This window comes from Gossypium arboreum, chromosome 11 (assembly GCF_025698485.1).
Source record: "Gossypium arboreum isolate Shixiya-1 chromosome 11, ASM2569848v2, whole genome shotgun sequence".
Taxonomy (NCBI): Eukaryota; Viridiplantae; Streptophyta; class Magnoliopsida; order Malvales; family Malvaceae; genus Gossypium; species Gossypium arboreum.
In genome coordinates, this window is record NC_069080.1 from 6,616,599 (window position 1) to 6,637,599 (window position 21,001).

Below are 21,001 nucleotides of genomic sequence, written 5' to 3' on the forward strand. Positions count from 1 at the left end.
AGGTAGAAAGAAGGATATTGAGGGGCAAGTTATTGCTCGTAGAATAATGCAATAGTGTGATGTCTTAGTTTTCTCATAAAAAGAATTTTTAATTGGAGAAAATAGATTATAAGTATGATAGTAATTTAATTTAATCAACTGAATTTAATTATTATTGTTTGGATCAGGATTGAAATCGAACAATTCGAAAAGCATAGAGTTTAAAATTGATCGATTCGAAAAATATAAAAATTAAAATCGATCAAATAAGAGTATTAAGAACTAAATGTATAATTTTTATAAAGTATAAAAGCTAATAACAAAATTCAACTATTACTAAATTCGATTAGAATGGATAGCACAAGCTGTAATGAAATCAGCACATAAAGAATGGTATTCCCTTTCTTTTTGATAAATTCATCCAATGCTAGTAACACATGATGTTGCTTTAGGTATCACTTCTAGCCGTAGCTTGAACCATAACTGTAGCAATAACATTTTTGTGGATAATTCTTTAATTTACACCAATTGTAGATTTAATTTTTGAATAATTTTATTTTTATAATTTTTATCGAAAAGATCCACTTTTATTTATATATGCTTTTATAATTTTTATGTGATTAATATTTTGATAATCTAACCAATATAATTGTCATTATGGTGCATATAAATTTCTAATCCACCCAATTCAACTTTGGAAATTTTTTATTTAGTTAGAAATGATTTTTAATTATAATTATAACAATATTAATTTAATTTTTAAATATATTTCAGGGTAAATTACATAAATAGTCACCCAAATACAAAAAAAAAAAATTATTTTAGGCACAACTTTACATAGTTCGCTCCTATTCACTCCTATTAAAATCACAAAAGGTAAACAGCCGTGACAATTAAAAAATCGGTATAATAATAAATTTAGCCATCAAATTTTACATATTATATCAATTTAATCATAATTTTTAAAAAATTAACCCTTAAAATTTATAAATATTTTCAATTTTATCTTAACTCTCAAAAAAATTAACTCCATCCATGTGTCCATCGTTAATTTTCAATTATCGTGGATTTTAGCATTTGACTCAATAGTTGATGTGCTTATCTCTATTATTCAAAGAATAGAGTTCGATTTTTTATTTATTTATTTTTGGCATTAGTTTGCAGTTGTTCTAAAATAATCATGGATATCCATCACAAAAGAAGATCCAATGGAAAATGCAAAGATCGTGTATATAAATTACCATTTTTATATAAAATGCTAAAACCATGATAATATATATTTATGTTTTGACTTGTATAGAACAATAATTAAATTTTTTGTCAAACACTTGTTTGACATAAATTCAACCCATTTACCCTCACCCCAATATTGTATATAAACAACATTTATTTCTTTGTATGTCTGACACCACATTATCCTCCAAATAAATGATAAAATCTTTAAAAGGAAGTCCCAAATCCAAGGACTGAAACTCTTTCTTAACGTTCACCACATAGAACTGAAATGAATGAATGAATAAAACCGAGTCTGTGGATTAATGAAGCACATTGCAAGGACAAAATAAACTTATCACTCTCAGAAACACCCAGAGCCAAGATGGTGAAGATGCAGAATGCCACTACCTATTTAACAAGTTTGAAGTATAAAACAGCGGCAATAGTGATGATAAGAACTGCAATAATGATGCCAATGATCCACTTGTTCCGGTTCATCCTCCTTGACATGGCTGTCAAAATTCTCTTGCTCTTGCCAATGTTGTCATCCACTCCATGAAGCTGCAATCGTAACAAAAACCCCAACTTTTAAATAGATATCCAAACTGGTTTACAGTCGAAAATTATAGCTTAATGTGAGATATTTTAGGATTATTGTATAAGCATTTTGACATAACCTGCTCATGCAATAGTCAGCAGAAAAGAGGGAGGAAGAAGCAAAAGAATAATATGCTTGAAGGCTACGAGATGAGAATACTAACATCATAATAATCAAACAAAATAGCTACTATTCCACAGTCGACAAATAGGACTTGAATGAAGTTATATAACTCAAATACGAGAAAACCAAAGTTGAAAAAAGCATACTACTTATGGTAGAGAATTGGAGGTCAAATGCAATAAACAGAGGATAAAACCTCAGTGAATAAAAGAGATACCGTGTTATTGGCATGCAAGAGAGCCTGTCGCTGCGAATGCAAATCCTGAAGAATGGAAACACCAAGCTCTTCTGTTTCGAGCATGGTTCTTCTACTATCCCTAATTCTGTCACTGCTCTGATTCAACCGCTCTGTAGTCATCATTAGTCTTGATCTTTGATTAGTTGATGCCTATTACATATTCATCTATAAGTAATCAAAAGTTAAATGTAAGGAAAGCAAATGGTAACAACTGATCGAACCACGGCATGTTAAAAGGAAGTTAGAAGAACCAAAACTGTACCGTGAGTGCATCAGCCATTCCAGACTCTAACAACTGATCTCGAGCATCTGGATTTATATTGCCAGATGCAATTCTTTTAACTTCGCTTTTCAGATTGTTAAGGTCCGATTTATATTCCCTTAACTTAGCAAGAAGCATAGTCTTGACATTTGGCTGCAAACTTCTTGCCTCAATGTCCATTTTCCGAATCTGATAACCAAAAAAGCAACAAGTTAAATAGTCATGGGAAAGGAAAAACCACATAGGAGAATCAAAACATGAAATGACCAGTTACCAGATCTTCTGCATTCTCCAATCCAACTCTTATATCAGAAACTTTTTGTTTTTTCTGCTCTGAAAATAAGAAAACAATCAATTACTTGAAACAAGAACAATTGGCTAACTATAAAGGAGGATGCTTGAAAAACTTTGAAAACATTTCTCATCAACACCTCCAATGACTTAAAAATCAAACCTACTGCATTACTTGATAAAAGGAAACACAAATTGTTAAGATTCAAGCCTTAATTGTGTCTCTAGCAAACTCTTCACCATCACATTCCTTCACTAACTCAATGATTCAAGCAGTGGATGCAATGGTAACCACAGACAAACAAGCTTTTCCCAGAATGCAGCAAATCAAAATCCTTTTGCCCTCCTTAAATGGGGTATTCATATCAGCTTGATGCCATTATCTACAGGCCAAAAACTTTCAAATAGTGCTGAATTTGATTCTAACTTTTTCTATCTCTTCTTTTTTCTTTATTGTCATCTTTTAAGATTCATATATCTCAATCATCCTATGTTACTCCAACCCTTTAATTTTCTTGAAGTGCCCATGTCCGACACTCATGTCAGATGCATATTAAGACATGAGTATGGGAACGTGACACTCCAAATACATAGAAAAAAACTTCAAAAAAAATTTAACATACCCATGTCAGATAATCATCCATCTACCTGACTGTTACGTATAACTTTCCTCTTCTGTTTCTACTTGCAAGTAATAATACACCGATTTAAAGATCCCAAGTAAAGAACAAAAGCAAACCCATTGCACATGATAAAGCAATGCAAGTTAATTCCAAAACTAGAATTCAGTCATAGTAGTTTAACATTAAATCACTGCAAACCAATTCCATTCATAACATATATTCTACTTTATACATCAGAATTAGTTTATAAATTCCATGTTTATCGCTTAAAATTCAGGCATTTCAAATTCATCCCTTAGATATATTCAACTTAAAGTTCCCACCTCAAGTAGCAAAACTTTAGCGAATTCCAAAAAACTAATAAAAATCAAATACTGTAAGCTGCAAAAAAGCACCATGAAAATCATGAGTATTAATCAACTTAGATAAAAGTCTAAAAACCAAAGGAGATAAAGAAGATCTGATCTCCTTTTCTTCATCTTCACACCTCCAAATTAAGCATTTTATTTTATTTTATTTTTAATAAAACCCTAATTGATAATCAGCATAAATAAAAACAAAAAAGCACAAATTAACCTGAGAATACTTTATTCCGCTAAATTAGAAGGAAATAAGAATCTATTATGCCATCAAGTATACGCAATCAGGAGCACGGAAATGAAGAAATTAACATAAAAGAAAAGACTCGCTCAAATGAAAATTTTGGATTATAACCTCCACCAAGTGCAGCCGCCGCCGTACACTTCTTGGAAAGATTCGCCGAGAGCTCGCAATATTGCCGTTCATATCCTTCGAAAACTTCACTCATCTTTTAGCTTCTTTATTATCTAACAATGGTTCTATTCAAGATCAACTAAAATCAGGAAATTAAATTTTAAAATCATGTCGAAATTCGAAAATTTTCAAAAATTATAAAAATGATGAAATTGGAGAGAATGCGAGAGAACCTGAGATGGCAATCGTCGTGGCTCGCGGGCTTCGAATATTATTTCCTTCACCTTTTAATAATAAAAAGTAGACCAACGACAGCGTTTCAGCTTTTTACTATTGTTATCGTTTTCGTTCCTGTGGATGTTTTTTTTTTTTGGGGGTGGGGTGGGGAGGGGAGGGGGAGGCGGGAGGAAGTGATGATAAAAGAGAAATAAGGTTAGTTTTTGTTTTTTAAGTTTTAATTATATAAATTATTATAATTTTGTAATATTTTATATAATTATATAATTAATAAGATATTATTCAATTACCCAAATTATCACAAATCTCGTAAACAAACCCACTTGCACAAAATAATGTTGTTTCTTTTTTCTTCATAGAACTCATTTGATTGAGGGGAACTTTAATGTGGACAAAAATATTCAAATATCAAAATGAAAAGAGTTATTAAATTCAGGGACTAACTATAGAATTTTCCGCTGATAAAGGCAGCCTCCTTGTAGTAGTAGATATCACTCAAATTAGCCAGTTAATTCATGCCACTTATTATGGTATAACTCATTTCAGTGACAGTGAGTGAGGGAAGAGCTTGATATAACGAATATTTAGAAATATTTTTGTATAGTAATGTAAAAATGTTATATGTAAATACAAGGACTCCGTAGAGGATGCCTGTAGAATATAATAGATACCAGTTAGAGATGTTTGGAGTGTTTTCAAAATAAATTTTAAGATTATTATGTATCTATTAATACATAGAAAATTATGAATAAAGATACTAATATTACATTTTTGGTACAGATATCAATATTTCTTTTAATACTAACATTACTATTATGGATTGTATACTAAATAATTTTACAAGAGTCCCAATAAAACCCCTTAACCAAACCTACACTTAATTCCAGCTAAAGGGCCCGGAGGTGTTGAAGGAATGCAGCACAAACATCCAAGAACAGAAACTGCGGCCCCTCAAGCCTCTGAACATCCACCACATACTTCTCCTCTTCAGTTTTGTAAAGCTGCCCATCATCAATCATACATTTTAAGCCAAAAACACCTGATTTTCTCAAACAAACAAAGAAATACATTACCTGCAATTGGAACTTGACAACATTTGGGGACTTGGTAACACCACTGTTTTCGATGACGGCGGATTCATCATCCCCAAAGTAGTGATTGTTGTTAAGACCAGGAATAAAGCTGGGAAGCCACCTACACTTCATGTTATAATGCCCTATATTCTTCCATCGGACGTTGATTGCTTGCAGAGCTTTGAGAACTTCCATCATGATTTGGAAAGGCTGGCCTTCTAACTGTGTAAACAAATAACCCTGCAATGTCAATTACATGCCTACATACTTAAAGCTGGACTTACTTGTCCAAACTTCTTAACTAGTAAATAAAACTGTCAACCACATTTAGAATTGTACTTCATTTTGTGAAAACTGCTATCAGTAGGAAAACCAATTGGAAATCGCAAACCCAACCTGAAGTCCGAGTGCCCATTTTCTCTCAGGGCTTCTTAAATCCATTGCTTGATTATCAGTATATCCTGGAAGGCTGTGTCCAACACATGGGGCTGCAGCTTCAATTGGATTGGGGGGATTGAAGCTAGTAGTTTCCTAAATATGGATTAAAAAAACGTATAAGAATTCCGACTCTATATGGAAGTCTCCAAAGATCAGAAGAAATGACAACTAGACTAACAAAAATGGTTTTCCACTGGCGGACTATATTAAATCATGAATCCAAACTCTTATTTTTTTTTTCATGACACAGGTAGGTTTGCGTTATGCTTAGCGATAAAATGGACAAAAAGGTATGTTACACCTCTATGCCTCATAGATGCGACATCATCCAAAACAACTATTATATCAGATTCAATTTTATTGATCTTTTCAATTTTCTAAGTCTACCAACCTTGAAAATGATCACATCCAAACCATATTATAATTGGAGTGTAAGTTAGACCTTACGAAAGAGCTAATTATGGGATGAAAGACCAACTACAAATCATCATCTATAAAATACTCCCTCTTCTAAGAGAAGAGGAACAAATAAAACAATAGCATTCACACTTTGCTCAAATATGTACTCAACATTCTCAAACCATCAATTTTATTAACTCTTTGCACCATTTATAGTGTGAATCATGCTTGTTACATTGTCTTTTCGCATTTTATTTGGTGTGAACTGCCACTTGTATATCATTCTATATTTGTTTGTAACTTAAGTGTTATAAGAAGGTATAAATGGATGCACCATAGTTTCTTGAAACTCAGCTCCAAGATAGCCGCTGGGGACTCCGAAACGGTTGTCCAATAGTAAGTAGTAAGCAACAGTTCCCTGGAAGATAACGCAATAAGAAACTACTCAAACCCATCAAGGAAGGAAAAAAAAAGGAGGTTAAGTCCAAACCTCATTTTGAACTCTGTTCCGAAGGGACTCGACTAATTGGTTCTTTTCAAACCCCATCCTAACCACTTCCTGAAGGATCTCCTCATCAACCTGAAATTTATGTTTCAATCAGGAGGTTTCATGTTACATAACAAGTACAGTATTAAAATATCTAATATAGCAGTTCAGTAGAGAAAAAAAAGAACCTTTTTTGCTTGTTGCGTTGTATCTGGCCGGGGAACAGCTAAATATATGGGAAGATGCGCTTGAAACCAGGGGTGCTGGCGGATCTCAGGAATGGTCAGTCTCTTCATTGGATCAACTACAATAATCCGTGAGATCAAGTCTCTAGCACCAGCAGATAAATGCCTTGGAAGAGTGTAGCATCCGGCCTGAAGGAACAACACCCCCAAAAAAAAAAAAAAAGAGAAGCAAATTTCAACTCGGTAGTCAGTACTTTCAGGATTTAAGCGGGTAGGTAAGAAACATCATCAAAACGTGAAAATCCAATTTGGAAACCATAGACAGGATAGAGAGAAGCAACAAACAGAAGATCAAATGAGCATAAATATGCAAATCAAGACCTATTTGTCTTGATATTACTTGCCTTTATTTTCTTATATAGGTTATGAAAGCTTTCATCCTCAAAAGGAAGTGTGCCACACAGAAGGGCATACAATATAACTCCACAACTCCATGCATCCACTTCAGGCCCAGCGTATAGTTTACCGGAAACAATCTATAGCAAATGAAGATCCACATACATTACAAAATTCCATCATAACGTGAAAAAAGGTTTGATATTAAATAAACAATAAAAATGTATGAAATCAACCATTAATTTTTAATTCACAAACTCCTACCTCGGGGGCAGCATAGTTTGGGCTGCCACAACTTGTTTTAAGGAAATGACCATCTCTCATTATGTTGCTAAACCCAAAATCAGCAATCTTCACATTAAAATTGGAATCCAGAAGCAAATTTTCAGGCTTAAGGTCTCGATGAACCACCATATATCTGTGGCAGTACTCCACCCCAGAAATTATCTGCTCCCAAACCAAGATTTCATGCCTATAGTTTCCAAGAAAAAAAGAACATAAAGTAGACTAATGATCAATAAAACATATAGATATATCCAACAAGACCTGCTGAAAAAGTTTGCGAGCCTCATCCTCCTTAAGCCTTCTTTTCTGTACAATGTAATCAAAGAGGTCCCCAGATTCCGCATATTCTGAAACTATAAATATTTTTGTTGTGGTCTCGATGACCTTATACAGTCGTATGATGTGAGGGTGCATAAATAATCTCGATATTTTAATCTCTCTTCTAACTGCACCAAATATTATGCTTCTCTCAGTCGATACTGTGACTACCTTACGCAAGAATCCATCCATGTACCCCCCCCCCCTAAACTCATGCCAAACACTGGTCGACAAAGCTACCAAAACTTCTCTTTTATTTATTGAGATAATGGCAAGATTTACCCCTGTACTTTAACAAAATTGTCAATTTGGTACTTATAATTTCAATTTGTCCAATTTGGTACCTATACTTTATCTTTGTTAATCATTCTGGTACCTGACCCTAACAACAACATAATGGAAAGTTTTGGTGTTTATTTTGAAAAAATAAGTCGTATAAGAAGAGAGTTTTGGGTTATCTGTAGGAGGTCCCTGATCGCCGGCCCGACAACTGACTATGGTGACAAAGGGCAACTAGGGTATTAACAAAAAAAGGTAGAAGAGAAGTAGTTTTTGTTTAATTAAAGGTTAAAATGAAAAGGTAAGTAATTAATTTTTTTTTAATGTATTTTAGTTATGAAATTAAAAAAGGAATTCATATCAGAAGGAAATTAACTTTTTAGTACACGTCACAATGTCATTGAATTTGATTAAAATGTTTTTATTTTATTTATGTTTTATTTAATTTTTAGCTTAAAAAGAAAATGATGTAAAAGAAAAAGGAAAATTTAATGCAAGTCCTCCTTCCATTCTATTCAGCTTTTCCTTTGGCCCACCATGTCATTTGTGGCACCTTTGAAATGACCCACGTGGTAATATGTGTAAAAATTTAATATAATTAAAATAGAATATTAAAATATAAGTACTAAATCAAACAATTTAAAAGTATAGATATCACATTAACAATTTTATTGAAGTATAGGAATAAATTTTGTTATTATCTTATAGCAAGAAAAAACGATATTTGTGTTGCATTTGAAAACTTAGATTTCTGTAATTTGGATACTTTTCATATGATTAATTTTGGATTAACTTGAAATCGTAGATTTAAAATTCATGGTTTTAAAGCTTTCAAATATTATATCTTACCTAATTTATAAATATAATTTATGCAATTCCATTCTCAAAATTTACATAGAAAATTGTATTTGCAAATTTATGTTTCGAAAATAACAGTAAATCAAACTTTAAAAATATAATAAAAAAATCTTCAGAAATTTATAAATAACGTGATCAATCTAATTAACAAATAGTAAACACAAAAGTGACAAAGATATATTCATTCAAAAAAAACATACCTGTTTCCTCCATTCCCATATTCTTAATTTTTGTGAGTTTAAGAATCTTAATAGCAACTTTATGGCCAGTCAATACATGTTCAGCTATTTTCACTTTTCCAAACGTGCCGATTCCGATCCTTTTTCCAAGCTTGTAAGTAGGTGATAATACACTTTCCACTCCACTTCTTACTGATCCATCCATTTTTCTCTTCCTTAAATTCGAAACCAAGAAAAAAAATAATTCAAAATCAATCGAATCAAAGCAGTTAAAAAATCATGGAATGTAAGTGTAAAAATCACATGATCGGATCGAAACTGCCTCCGCTTCGGCTTTCTTTGTTAATGGAGAATTCGATCGGAGAAGACCAAACAAGAGAAGCTATGACCTTTTTTTTTTTTTTTGAATGTTGTATTCATCGAGGGAAAACTTTTTATATACAAGAAGCGAAAAGAAATGAAGATCTCAATTATTTTATTTAAAAAGGGTCAAAATATATGTAAATAATTAGGATAAATAAATATATTACGGTTAAACAATATATTCTTTTATTTTATTTTTGAAATTACTATGTCAAAGGGAGAAAATATTTAAATGATGTGACACATTCACGCACAATCTGTCCATTGTAGTTTGTCTTGATTGAAATAATATAAAATCAATATGACATGTTCATAGTCCAAACGCCATATATTTAATACATATATTCTATTTATACATAAATTTTCAATAATTAATTCTAATTTATAATTACACAACTTATAATGAAAATAAATATAAAAATATCCAAATAAAACAAATTTAACTTTTTTACCAGAGAACAGCTGGATCATCGCGGTTTTAACTTTCTTGGCCTGTTTTATTATTCAAAAACATTAAAATATTAAATAACTATTTTTTACATTTAAATTTAAATAAAATGTATATTTAAAGGAAACCAAACACTGAGTTAATTTCCACAGTATTTAGACACAGAGCAATTTCCATTACCTCTTTATATCCAAAGAAGAAAAAGAAAAACATAGATACCTTTGGACCCTATGAGTCAGGTCGGACAACAGTATGAACTTTTAATTTTTCTTGACCAGGCCCGATAACCTATATTACTGTTTAAAATAAAATTCGACTTAAATAACAAAATTCATTGCCCTTTACACATGGCTGAACCTGTCTCTATAAGAGGAAAGAAACTTGAACTAAAGGATATTTTCTGCCTGTTTACGATTAAAGTAACGAATAGATTGCACTCAAAATTCATGAATTTACAGCATTGTAAGGTTGCTTTAAACAATCTCTTTAACTATAATGTTACGATTTAGTTCAATACAAGAGGAGGCGGCGGAGGGAAGGGGGATGCATCCCCCGACAAACCTCAAGTCTTAATAATCTGGAATGGAAGCAAAGCTGTATCCTTCAGCACCCCTCCAAGAATAATATGCTATCCGAGTCTCGTAAAAACCTGCAGCATACAAGTTCCGATCAATAAAAACAATATGAGTCAAACTCTTTTGAAGTTTGACAATAGCTAAAGATAGCATCGAAGCAGATCGTTAAGAGGCTTTCAAAGAGACATCAGAATGATGGTTTTTTAAGTTATTCAATAAAAACTTCGCCTGGAATGCCACAATGCCACAGTTGTATTTGTCATGCACTTTTTGGTATGTAATGCCTCTCACAGTAATGTCCGTTGCAAATGGAATCATACTGAAATAAATATAAGTGCGTCTGATCAAATGCATATAGTTTTCCTATTATTGCTTCCCGAATAAATGGTCGTGACGAAATTAATTTTAAATTAATTTTAAAGGAAATCAAAATTTGGAAGTTCCATAGAAGGAAGAATTTATTTTCTCCCACTCAAATTCCCTCAACTTCAAGGAAATAAAAGAAAATTTCTCATACCATTTCCCTCCATCCAAACAAAGGGGCTAAAATCATCTAATGCTGCTCAACTCTTTCTTTTTCTTTTAAAATATTAATGTTCCACACCCATGTCCAATGCATACCTAGAAATGGTTGGTATATGACCCTCTAAGTACGCTCCGAATATATGGAAAACTTCAACAACAAAAAAAAAGATACCTAGAACAGATACATGCCCGTATCCAACACTCACACCCCCATCCCAATAACTTAGAGGTCATCCCCAAGTCAGTAATACATGAAAAACAACAAATGGAATGCCCTATGGCTCTATAACCATAAATGCAAGGTCATATGCTTTAGCAATATCATAACTAGATCCACCCAGGTCCAGACACGTGAACAGCATACATGAAACAATTAAAACAATGATTTCACAGCAAGCTCTATACTAGTATTCAATAATTATCCAAGGATGATAAACAACTTCCCTCCCTGAGAACCCAGACTAATTTCACCATTACATAACAAAATATCATTAACCATCAGGTACTAAGGAAACAAGTTAAGCATAACTCTGAAAAATGATTTAAATTGTTAAAGCCAATCACCAATTCAACAGTTAGACATACTTTCAACACCATCCAGCTAAAAACACATTTTGTCGAATCAGTTGCGTACCTGGAAGGAAAGTAAGAATTCCGAGGACTAGAAGGCCATATGCCTGCGACTTCTCTCCTCCCATATGCCCCGAGAAGATGAAAAACGAAAGAAAAAGAAGCAAGCACCCCAGACAAAGCAGAAAGACTGCAAGGACAATGGATTTCCATGGGACTCTATCAAAGGCTTTTGGTGAATAATCAAACCTTGGGTCGAAACGCCTTCCACCATGATAATCATCATCTTCATCAACAGCTAAAGGACTGTAACGAACATGACGCCTAGACGACATAATAGTTAAACACTCAACTGTCTCCTAGAGGATCCTTTGCGGATAAACCAGATTCGTCTAAACACACAAAAAGAAAGACAAATTTGCTAATCTCAGATGTTAAATAAATAAGTTATTAAAGAAAATATATTGCTCGAACTCTTCATTCTTCTTGAAATAATTGTGTCTGACACTTATTTCTGACACGTGAATATAGGGATATGACCTACAAAGAGCCTCCAAATGCATGAAAAAATAGTATTTTCTACTATATATTATTGTTTAGTAACCAAACAATCGGATCACCACTGAACATCCAAATCCAAATAACCAAGCTTAAGAAACATAAAATCTAGCAGTAGGTACTAATTAATTCAATAAAATCCAGAATAATTAACATCAAAGTTGCACTTCTTCTTTATGGATGATTTAGCAGATAAAATAAAATCAATTAACAACCAAAAATTTTCTCCTTTTTTCAATTTTTTCCAGCAGTAAAGATCATATCTTTGAGCTATGGATTAAATTGGGTAACTATTAAATACAATACAAAATAGAAATTTAAATGACCCAGAAACTAATATCCGCGTGTAGTTCAATTCTCAATAAACCCAGTTGCAAACATATCTTATCATTTCTAAAAAATTGATAACGAAATGAAAATATAGGAAAATTAACGATACAAAATAGATGGAGAAAGAAAGGACTTACAGACGATACAAAATAGATGGAGAAAGAAAGGACTTACAGAGGAGAATAGAAGAATTTTGATCGCAAATCTGCACAATAAACGAATAAAGAATCAGAGTTATTGAAACTTCAAAGCAAATATTCAAGATCGGAAGCGATATTGTGGGATTTTCATTTGTTTAACATGATATGACGTAAATACCCTTTGTACTTCTTTTAATTACGAAAAAGTCTCTTAAAATAGACATTTGATGGGTAGGCTAAGTGATAATTTTCCCAATTCTCTCATTAGAAACTCATATTTGTCTTGTACGGAAATAAAGTCTTCGTCTGTTATTTTTACTCGGCAAGCCTTTGTTTATTTGAGATTAGAAGTGTTTATCAGCATGGTTTGGATCAGGTCTAACTAAAAATTTAGGCCTGTTTGGTTTAGTCTAAAAATTTAGTTTAAAATTTTATCAAGTCCGGTTCAAAAAAATATTAAAATTTGGATCCAACTCGCTTGAATTAATTTTTTTTATTTTTTATATAATTTTTAAATATATATAACACATAAAAATACTAAAAAATATTAAAATAAATATTTCCCAACAAATTGAAAAAAAATAAAAAATTTATATATATTTAAATAATACTAAAATAGATGCAACTTAACAAACAAATGTCTTTAAAATAATAACAAAACTAACAATAAAATAAGTGTTATATAATATTTAAATAATAACAACAAAATGGTAGGAACGTAATTGTGAAATTGTAGTAAAATAGGGAAAAAACAACAAAAATAAATAATTTTTTGTCCTTTTGTAAATTCGAGCCGAAGCTAGGCTAAAAATTCTTACCCGAGACTTGGCCTATTTAAAAAATGGGCATTATTTTTTTGTCTAACCCCATTTTTCATATATATATTTTATCCAACTCCTCCCACTTTTCGGCAAGCCAAGTGACTCAGTCCATGAGTAAATCTATTTGAGACTTTGAAATGAAACATTTTATTTAAAAGACCCTTTAAATTTAATTAAATAACTATACCTTCAAATAAATGTTAAAAGTTCTACCACTTTCAAATATAAAGGTATGTTTAATATATATATTGAAATTAATTAATAATAACAACAAATTAAAAAATGTATGATGTTAAAATAAAAAGAAATTTAATTTAATTGTGAGTAAAATAAAATTTAAATGCGTATATACATTAAATTAAGAATATTAAGGAATACAATTTTATTATGGTATTGTCATCAATTTTGAGTTGGTACTGATTTAACTTACGATACCAACTAAATCGACAAGATTATTAATACTATAAATTTTATCACACGTGCATACTTGTGGAAACTATGAATTTAACACAAATGTTTGTTTATAAATAACATATAATAAATAATAAAACATATGATTTGAAGCTAATTAATAATAACACGTGAAATATATACGATGTTAAAATGAAAATATTATATTAAAATTGTTTATCATAGTGTTGTGATTAATCTTGAGTTATTGTCGAGTTAACTTGTAATACAAACTCAATAGAATACATTAATATACATTAAAATATATATTTACAATTACTAGAGATAATAAAGTGTGTATAATAAATTTTGAAATGTATAAAAATTAAAATGAAACTTTAGTTAAATGGTAAATTAAAAGTTTTACTAATATAATTTAGGGTAAATTACACCAACTGTCACCCAACTTTGGGGTAACTGACAAAACAGCCACCTAGGTTTCATTTCAGTCACTTAACTTTCAAAAAGTAACAAAACGGTCCTTTTTGTCGTTTTTCGTCACAGACGTCACAGTAAAGTGACGTGGCAGGTGACAAAGTCCTTGTTGTCAACCTTAAGTTTAGCTGGCCGGTTACTAACACTTTAACAATAGTACCAGCACCATTTTAGGGTTTGAGAAAAAGAAAAAGAAGAAGAGAATGAGGAAGAGGAAGAGAAGAAAAAGAAGGAGAAGAGGAAAAATGGATATGCCTGAAGTGTTTCCGGTGTGCTATTGTGGAAACCCAACCAAATTAAACACGTCTTGGTCCAATGACAGCCCAGGTAGGAGGTTTTTTGGGTGTAAGAAATTTAGCAGTGGATTTCGAAAACCATGTTGGTTTTTCAGCTGGTTTGATCCACCATTGACGCCCCGTTTAAGAGTTGTGTGTTGGGTCTGCTGAAAAAAGTGAAGACATTAGAGGAAGCAAGGAAGAAGGAGAGAAGAACCTGGTTTTTGGTGCTTATAATTGTTACCGTTTTGCTGTTTTCAAAACCCTAAAAATTATTTTATGTTAATTGAAAACCAGCTTATGTTTTGTAATTTTGTTGCTGGTAACTTGTTGCTTATGTTGGTATAGATGGCTGCTGTTATACATGGCTAACCATCTCATGGTGTTTACAAACACTTGAATGAAATGGAAAATTTTTGTTGATGACAAATTGTGTTGGAATATTTTTGTTGCTTAACATGTGTTAAAAATGGCTGCTGGTATACATAGTTAACCAGCTCATGTTGTTATTTACAAATTGCTTAACACTTGGTATACATGGCTGCTGGTTAGAAAAGATAACAATTGATATACAAATTGCTTAACAGTTGGTATACATGGCTGCTAGTTAGAAAAGATAACAGTTGATATACAAATTGCTTAACAGTTGGACAACAATTAGCATGGATAAATTGCTCATATATTAAGGCTAAAATGTCAAATTGTTTACAAAAGGAATAAGGGGCAAAATATTGCCAAATTTTCCTACAATTCATTACAATTGAACAGATGTAAATTGTAGGAAAATTTACAAAAAAATTCAGTGATGATGCCTAAGATAGAAATCATAGGCAAATTTCTCAAAAAATTATCTGCCTAAGTTAATAATCAGTAGCAGGCAAATTTACACAGTTTTAAAAGGTTAACAAAATGCAGTCTGTTCACATCATCATAAATGGTTTGTCATGGATGACTCTTGAGTAGAAGGCATCCATTTAACAGTGGTTGTGGTTGATTTTCTCTTAAATGGGAGCTTTTGTCTTATGGCAGCTTCTTGATGAGTTGGGGCAGTAGGTAACTGAGTTGGGGCACCTTGTTGAGTTAGGGAACCCTCTTGCTAAATTGGGGTAGCCTGTTGCTGGGTTCGGACACCAACTTGATGTCTTTTAACCTACAAGAATAAAAGAAATGTAAAAAATAAACAAATTCATAGATAGAAGTATACTATAAGTTAAGGCAAATTACTTACTGGAATGTTTTGGCCAACTTCCCCTTTGCAACTCCTCTTATTGTGGCCTATTATTTTGCATTTACTGCACCTCATCTCTACCCCTCTCTTACTCAACCTTTCTATTTTTTGTGGTTTATCAGGTTCTTTCCTCCTCACTTTAGTAGGTCTGTCAGGTGGCCTTCTTAGTGGAGGAAGTAGTATTGGTAACATGTTTAACAATGAGACTGGACTTACAAAGTTGGAGTAAATTTGAAGCTGGGTTTGCTTGGTGTACCAGGTTTGTACATAGGTCTCTGGGAACTCATTTTTTAAATGAATGACAGCTAATGCATGCATGCAAGGGATGCCAGTGAGATCCCAAATCCTGCAGGAGCAGGAATTCTGAACTAAGTCCACCACATGCTGGCTGCCTGACCACATTCAATCTGATACTTGTCCCCACCAGCATGTGATGGAACACACCTAAAAAATAGTGAGCATGCTTGGTGAAAACATACAATGACACACACACCCCCTAAAAAAGTAGTCACTACATACATATTAAAAAAAGTTAATAGCTTTCCAACAATCAATGCATGTGATCAGCAACATTAAGTCAGAATATAGGCATTAAAAAGAATCTTTACCTTAATGAATTTTTTATATTTACATCCAGCTTTTTCTTGATCTTTGGGCATAAAATTCCTTTCTATTTGTCAGCTTCTTCTTTCTTCTTGACAATAAGTAACATAATCATGGTCCTTACTGTTTCCATCATGGTCAGAATAGGTTTACCTCTTGCTTCCAGTATCATCTGTCCATAAACCACATAAATAATTAGTGAATTGCTAATGATCAGTAAGAAACATAAAACATAGGGATTTACCTTGTTAAATGATTCAGATAGATTATTCACCAACATGTCAGAATGGCTCCTAATTGAGAAGTGAGACCTTGACCAGTGAGTAGGGTTCTTCTTATTCAATCAGTCATAAGCATGCTGATTGGTTTTTCTCATTTCATCCATGGCATCATCGAACTCCCTTGTAGTGCTTGCTCTGGTAGCTTTCCAAAGCAAATCTTTCAACTCCTTTGTTCGAAAACCAGTATTCTTGAAATTGGAATGTAGGTGTCTAACACAGTGTCTTGTTTCTGCATTAAGAAACAACATACATATTGTTTCCAAAAGTCCTTGCAATTAGGAAAAAAATAGTTTAATTCTTTGACAAACCCTAAATAGAAACAACATAAAAATATATATATAAATAGAGTTTTACCTTTTGTTTGTCAGACATGAAAGATATCTGGTACGAGCTCACAATTTCCAAGTCTATTGCAAGCAACTCTAAGAACCAAAGCCATGATGCTTGGTTTTCACTTTCGATAGCTGTATAATCAAGTGGATAGATGCCATTATTTACATATATCCCAACAGCTGCAAGCAAGTAGCCACCATAGTAGCCCTTTAAAAAACATCCATCTAAAATTATTATCCTCCTACAACCAGCCCTATAGCCATCTTTGTATGCCTGCAAACAGACATACATCCTTTAAAACAATCTGTTATCCAAATAATAGATTGTTGTTGTTCCCTCATTTTGGGTCTTAACCTCCAACAAGGACTCATAAATCTTCTCATATTGAGCCTTATGAGCTTCTTCAATTAATCCAAATGCCCTAAGTTTAGCCCTCCTACATTTGGTTAACGAGACCAAGCAACAAAAATCTCTTTTGACATCTTGCTGTAATGATTTTAGAGAATAATCAAGATCAGCAATAAATTTTTCTTTATACTGTTCACCTATCCAATATGAGGTTACATTCCTATTTTTATAGACTTTAGAACAAGTATGGTTAGGGTTTGAACTCCTAATTTGCCAAGTCTGGTCAGTAGGGTCATTAGGGTTTAACCTAGAAGCCCATATGAACCAAGAACATTTTTCATTACAGACTGCCTTTAACCTTCTTAAATCATTTTTTGGAAACTTAATAAAATAACTATTCAACCTACCATACTACTTGGCAGCTTCTTTTAGACTATCTTTAGACTTAAATAACATTCCAACATTAAGTCTAGGATTACTCATGTCACTCTCTAAGTTAAACTCAGGCCAATTTTGGCCATCTGAGTCAGATTCTTGTGCACTATCTAACCATACAGAATCATCACTATCACACAGTTCATCTACTTCTATACCATCCATGTCTAAACCATCTAAACTAACTCTTTCAGATGCATCACTATCACTACCAGACATCACTACCAGACACATCACTACCAGACATGTTTTCTTCATTCTCATTAAAATTTTCATCAATTAAACCTGCTAAACAAAGTACTCATCAATAAAGGCAGACAATATAGGCAAACACTTTAACCATTTATGTCAGAGAATAACCAATACAAAATGCCCAATAATTTAATACAAACACTTCTGTCATGCACATGGCAGACAACAACCAATACAAAAAATAATTTAATAATGGCAGACAACAAACACAACCATTTTTGTCATGCACATGGAAGGCAATAACAGGCAATAACTAGTTTGATAATAGTAGATATACACAATATACACAATAAACATCACGACAGATATACACAATAAACATCAGTTTGATAATGCATTCATACAATGGCAAATATACACAATACACATCAATTTGATAATAGCATTCATACAATGGCAGAAACAAACAATAAACATCATGCACATGGCATACAATACAAAATCGAAATAACCCTAAATCGAAATCCAGATCTAAATCAGAATCAAATTCTAAATCTAAATTGAGATCAAAATTGGAATCAAAATCAGTGAGTGTTTAAAATTGAAATCAAAATCGAAATCAAAATCGAAATCAGAATCAAAATTAAGATTGAAATAAAAATAACCCTAAATTGAAATAGCAGCATTGAAATCCAAAAAATTTAAAACTAAATGCAATAACTTACCCGTTAAAGTGGGTGTAACACCATTGGTAGCTTCTTTTCTATTGCCATTGTCGCTAGCAATAAAAAACTTGAATGGTTTCTTGTTCGTATTCTTTTCTCCCCAAACAAAATAGACAATTGTACCCTAAACCTTATACCCTATTAATGGATTATTAAACGAATTTCTAACCCTAAACCCTTCTTAATCGATTCCCAATTCAGTTTAAACCCTAAAAAACCCTAAAAAACCCTAAATCAAGATCAAAATTTCCCAAATCGATTTCCTTTTTCTCCCCTCCAAATCCCCTTCCCTAATTTGTTTCTAACCCTAAAACATTACATTAACTCATAACCTTTTACCCATTTTTTCTCCTAAACCCACCCCAATCAGCCGTTTCACGAACGTGGCAAGTTAACTTGCCACGTCAGCAATCCCGTTAAAACCCTAACGACAATCGTTAATCGATGACTATTTTGTCACTTTCTAATAACGTTGGTGACTGTTTTGTTACTTTTTGAAATTTAAGTGACTGAAATGAAACCTAGGTGACTGTTTTATCAGTTACCCCAAAGTTGGGTAACTGTTGGTGTAATTTACCCTATAATTTATTTGTGTTCAAATTCTATTATATTCATGTTTTTATTAATTTTTAATAAAATTTTTAAATTACCCTCAAATAATATAACAGACATTTCTCACCTCAAGAAAATACTTAATAAATAATATATATATATATATATATATATATATAACTATGGAGATAATAAAATTGCATAATAAAATTAAAATGTATAAAAATGTTAAAACAAAGCTTTATTTATGTGATAAATTTAAAACTTTACTAATATAATTAGCTTGAGTTCAAATTTCAATATAATTAGCTTGAGTTCAAATTTCATTACATACATATTATTTTATTTAAAACATAAAAAACTAAAGTATTTTTAACTAATATAAATTATTAAAATACAAAAAACTTCAAAATATTATTAACTGAGTTTAATAAGGTAGATATTCTTCAGCATCCTAGTTGAAGTTTAAACTGAATTAGTTCCTTCATTTTATTTGAAAAATTCATGTGCTTTTTACAATTTCGTACAAGTTTCATAAATTTTTATGATATTCTTATTTTATAGTATTTTTTTCATTTTGTATTATTTTAATATTTTAATAATTATTAATAACTTTTAGTAATTTTAATTTTTTCTAATTCTTTTAGAATTTAAAATATTTTATATTTTTATAAATTTTCACTTCAACAGTCACATCATCCATTTTTCATGCACAACAATTATCACATCATTGCTTGGTTTGATGGAGAAGTATAATTTTGACAATCCAATTTTTTTTAAATTGTTTTAATTTTTTATTTAAAATTTTTCTTATTTTTAATTTTTAAATTTAAGTTTTATTAAATAACCTTAAAATAGATGAATAAATTATTATTTTTAGCTTTGTTTATGTGATATTCATGTGCCAATATTTAATTATTTTTAAAATTTTTAAATTTCAAATAAATAAGAAAACATATTTTTAAAATTAAAATTTTCAAATTTTAAAAATTAATTAAATATTAATATATTATTCACGTGATAATTCACATATACATCGTGTTAGAGTTACTGTTAAAGAAAGTTAGTTGTTAAGTAAAGTAGCAGTTAGTTTGTTAAAGAAGTTACAACAGTCTCACTTTGCTATAAATACGTGTATCAGCTGCATGTGTAATTCAATGAATGTATAATAGAAAAACCCTACTCTTTTGTATTTCAACATGTTATCAGAAGTCTATTTGTTCCTAGGGTGGTTCTGACTGCTTTCGTGGCTTTACCATCCAGTCCGTCCGTTCTTCATCCTGCTACTTCCATAATGGCGTCTAATGCTGCAGATAACACTGTAGATAGCAGATTGTTTTCTACCAAGAAAGTTAGTATCCTTCTTGATGATTCCAATTACCTTTTATGGCGACAACAGGTGCTTTTGGCAGTTAAAACCTATAAGCTTCAAAGCTTTCTTGATCTCCACACTGTTCCACCCTCTCGGATGGTTACTGGAGATGATGGTGAACTTCAAGAAAATGTTGAGTTTGCCAGGTTCGAACAACAAGATAGTGTCATTGCCTCCTGGCTCTTGTCCTCAGTGAGTCCGGGTGTGCTTCATCATCTAATTGGTATGGATACAAGTGCCCAAATTTGGAATGCTATTGTTTCTT

At 31.8% G+C, this 21,001-nt stretch overlaps 4 protein-coding genes across 7 annotated transcripts; all 4 read right to left on the reverse strand.

The window, feature by feature from the left end:
- Nucleotides 1-1,222: 1,222 nt before the first annotated feature.
- LOC108470493 (vesicle transport v-SNARE 13-like) lies at nucleotides 1,223-4,478 on the reverse strand. 3 transcript variants are annotated; one of them, XM_017771821.2, is made up of 6 exons: nucleotides 4,277-4,478; nucleotides 4,044-4,168; nucleotides 2,690-2,748; nucleotides 2,416-2,604; nucleotides 2,133-2,303; nucleotides 1,223-1,755 (listed from the first exon to the last, which is right to left on the reverse strand). In XM_017771821.2, the coding sequence occupies exons 2-6, from the start codon at nucleotides 4,135-4,137 to the stop codon at nucleotides 1,603-1,605; spliced, it is 666 nt and encodes a 221-aa protein (XP_017627310.1). In that variant the 5' UTR covers nucleotides 4,138-4,168; nucleotides 4,277-4,478; the 3' UTR covers nucleotides 1,223-1,602. The 3 variants fall into 3 exon arrangements, with proteins under 3 accessions (XP_017627310.1, XP_017627311.1, XP_052877899.1); XM_017771822.2 differs by having other exon boundaries at nucleotides 4,044-4,182; nucleotides 4,277-4,421; XM_053021939.1 differs by having other exon boundaries at nucleotides 4,044-4,156; nucleotides 4,277-4,364.
- Nucleotides 4,479-4,972: 494 nt separating this feature from the next.
- On the reverse strand, nucleotides 4,973-9,660 carry LOC108471667 (SNF1-related protein kinase catalytic subunit alpha KIN10-like). The gene is made up of 11 exons (XM_017773252.2): nucleotides 9,481-9,660; nucleotides 9,199-9,392; nucleotides 7,805-7,989; nucleotides 7,523-7,705; nucleotides 7,267-7,398; nucleotides 6,866-7,051; nucleotides 6,681-6,770; nucleotides 6,525-6,608; nucleotides 5,750-5,884; nucleotides 5,354-5,575; nucleotides 4,973-5,281 (listed from the first exon to the last, which is right to left on the reverse strand). Coding segments are annotated over exons 1-11 (1,527 nt in total). The 5' UTR covers nucleotides 9,483-9,660; the 3' UTR covers nucleotides 4,973-5,167.
- Nucleotides 9,661-10,384: 724 nt separating this feature from the next.
- LOC108470948 (uncharacterized) lies at nucleotides 10,385-12,870 on the reverse strand. Of its 2 annotated transcripts, none has more exons than XM_017772481.2 (3): nucleotides 12,721-12,870; nucleotides 11,723-12,050; nucleotides 10,385-10,637 (listed from the first exon to the last, which is right to left on the reverse strand). In XM_017772481.2, the coding sequence occupies exons 2-3, from the start codon at nucleotides 11,991-11,993 to the stop codon at nucleotides 10,558-10,560; spliced, it is 351 nt and encodes a 116-aa protein (XP_017627970.1). In that variant the 5' UTR covers nucleotides 11,994-12,050; nucleotides 12,721-12,870; the 3' UTR covers nucleotides 10,385-10,557. The 2 variants fall into 2 exon arrangements, with proteins under 2 accessions (XP_017627970.1, XP_017627971.1); XM_017772482.2 differs by having other exon boundaries at nucleotides 12,684-12,816.
- A 2,893-nt stretch (nucleotides 12,871-15,763) lies between these two features.
- On the reverse strand, nucleotides 15,764-16,297 carry LOC108471669 (uncharacterized). Its single transcript, XM_017773253.1, has 2 exons — nucleotides 15,896-16,297; nucleotides 15,764-15,817 (listed from the first exon to the last, which is right to left on the reverse strand). The coding sequence occupies exons 1-2, from the start codon at nucleotides 16,295-16,297 to the stop codon at nucleotides 15,764-15,766; spliced, it is 456 nt and encodes a 151-aa protein (XP_017628742.1).
- Nucleotides 16,298-21,001: the final 4,704 nt, after the last annotated feature.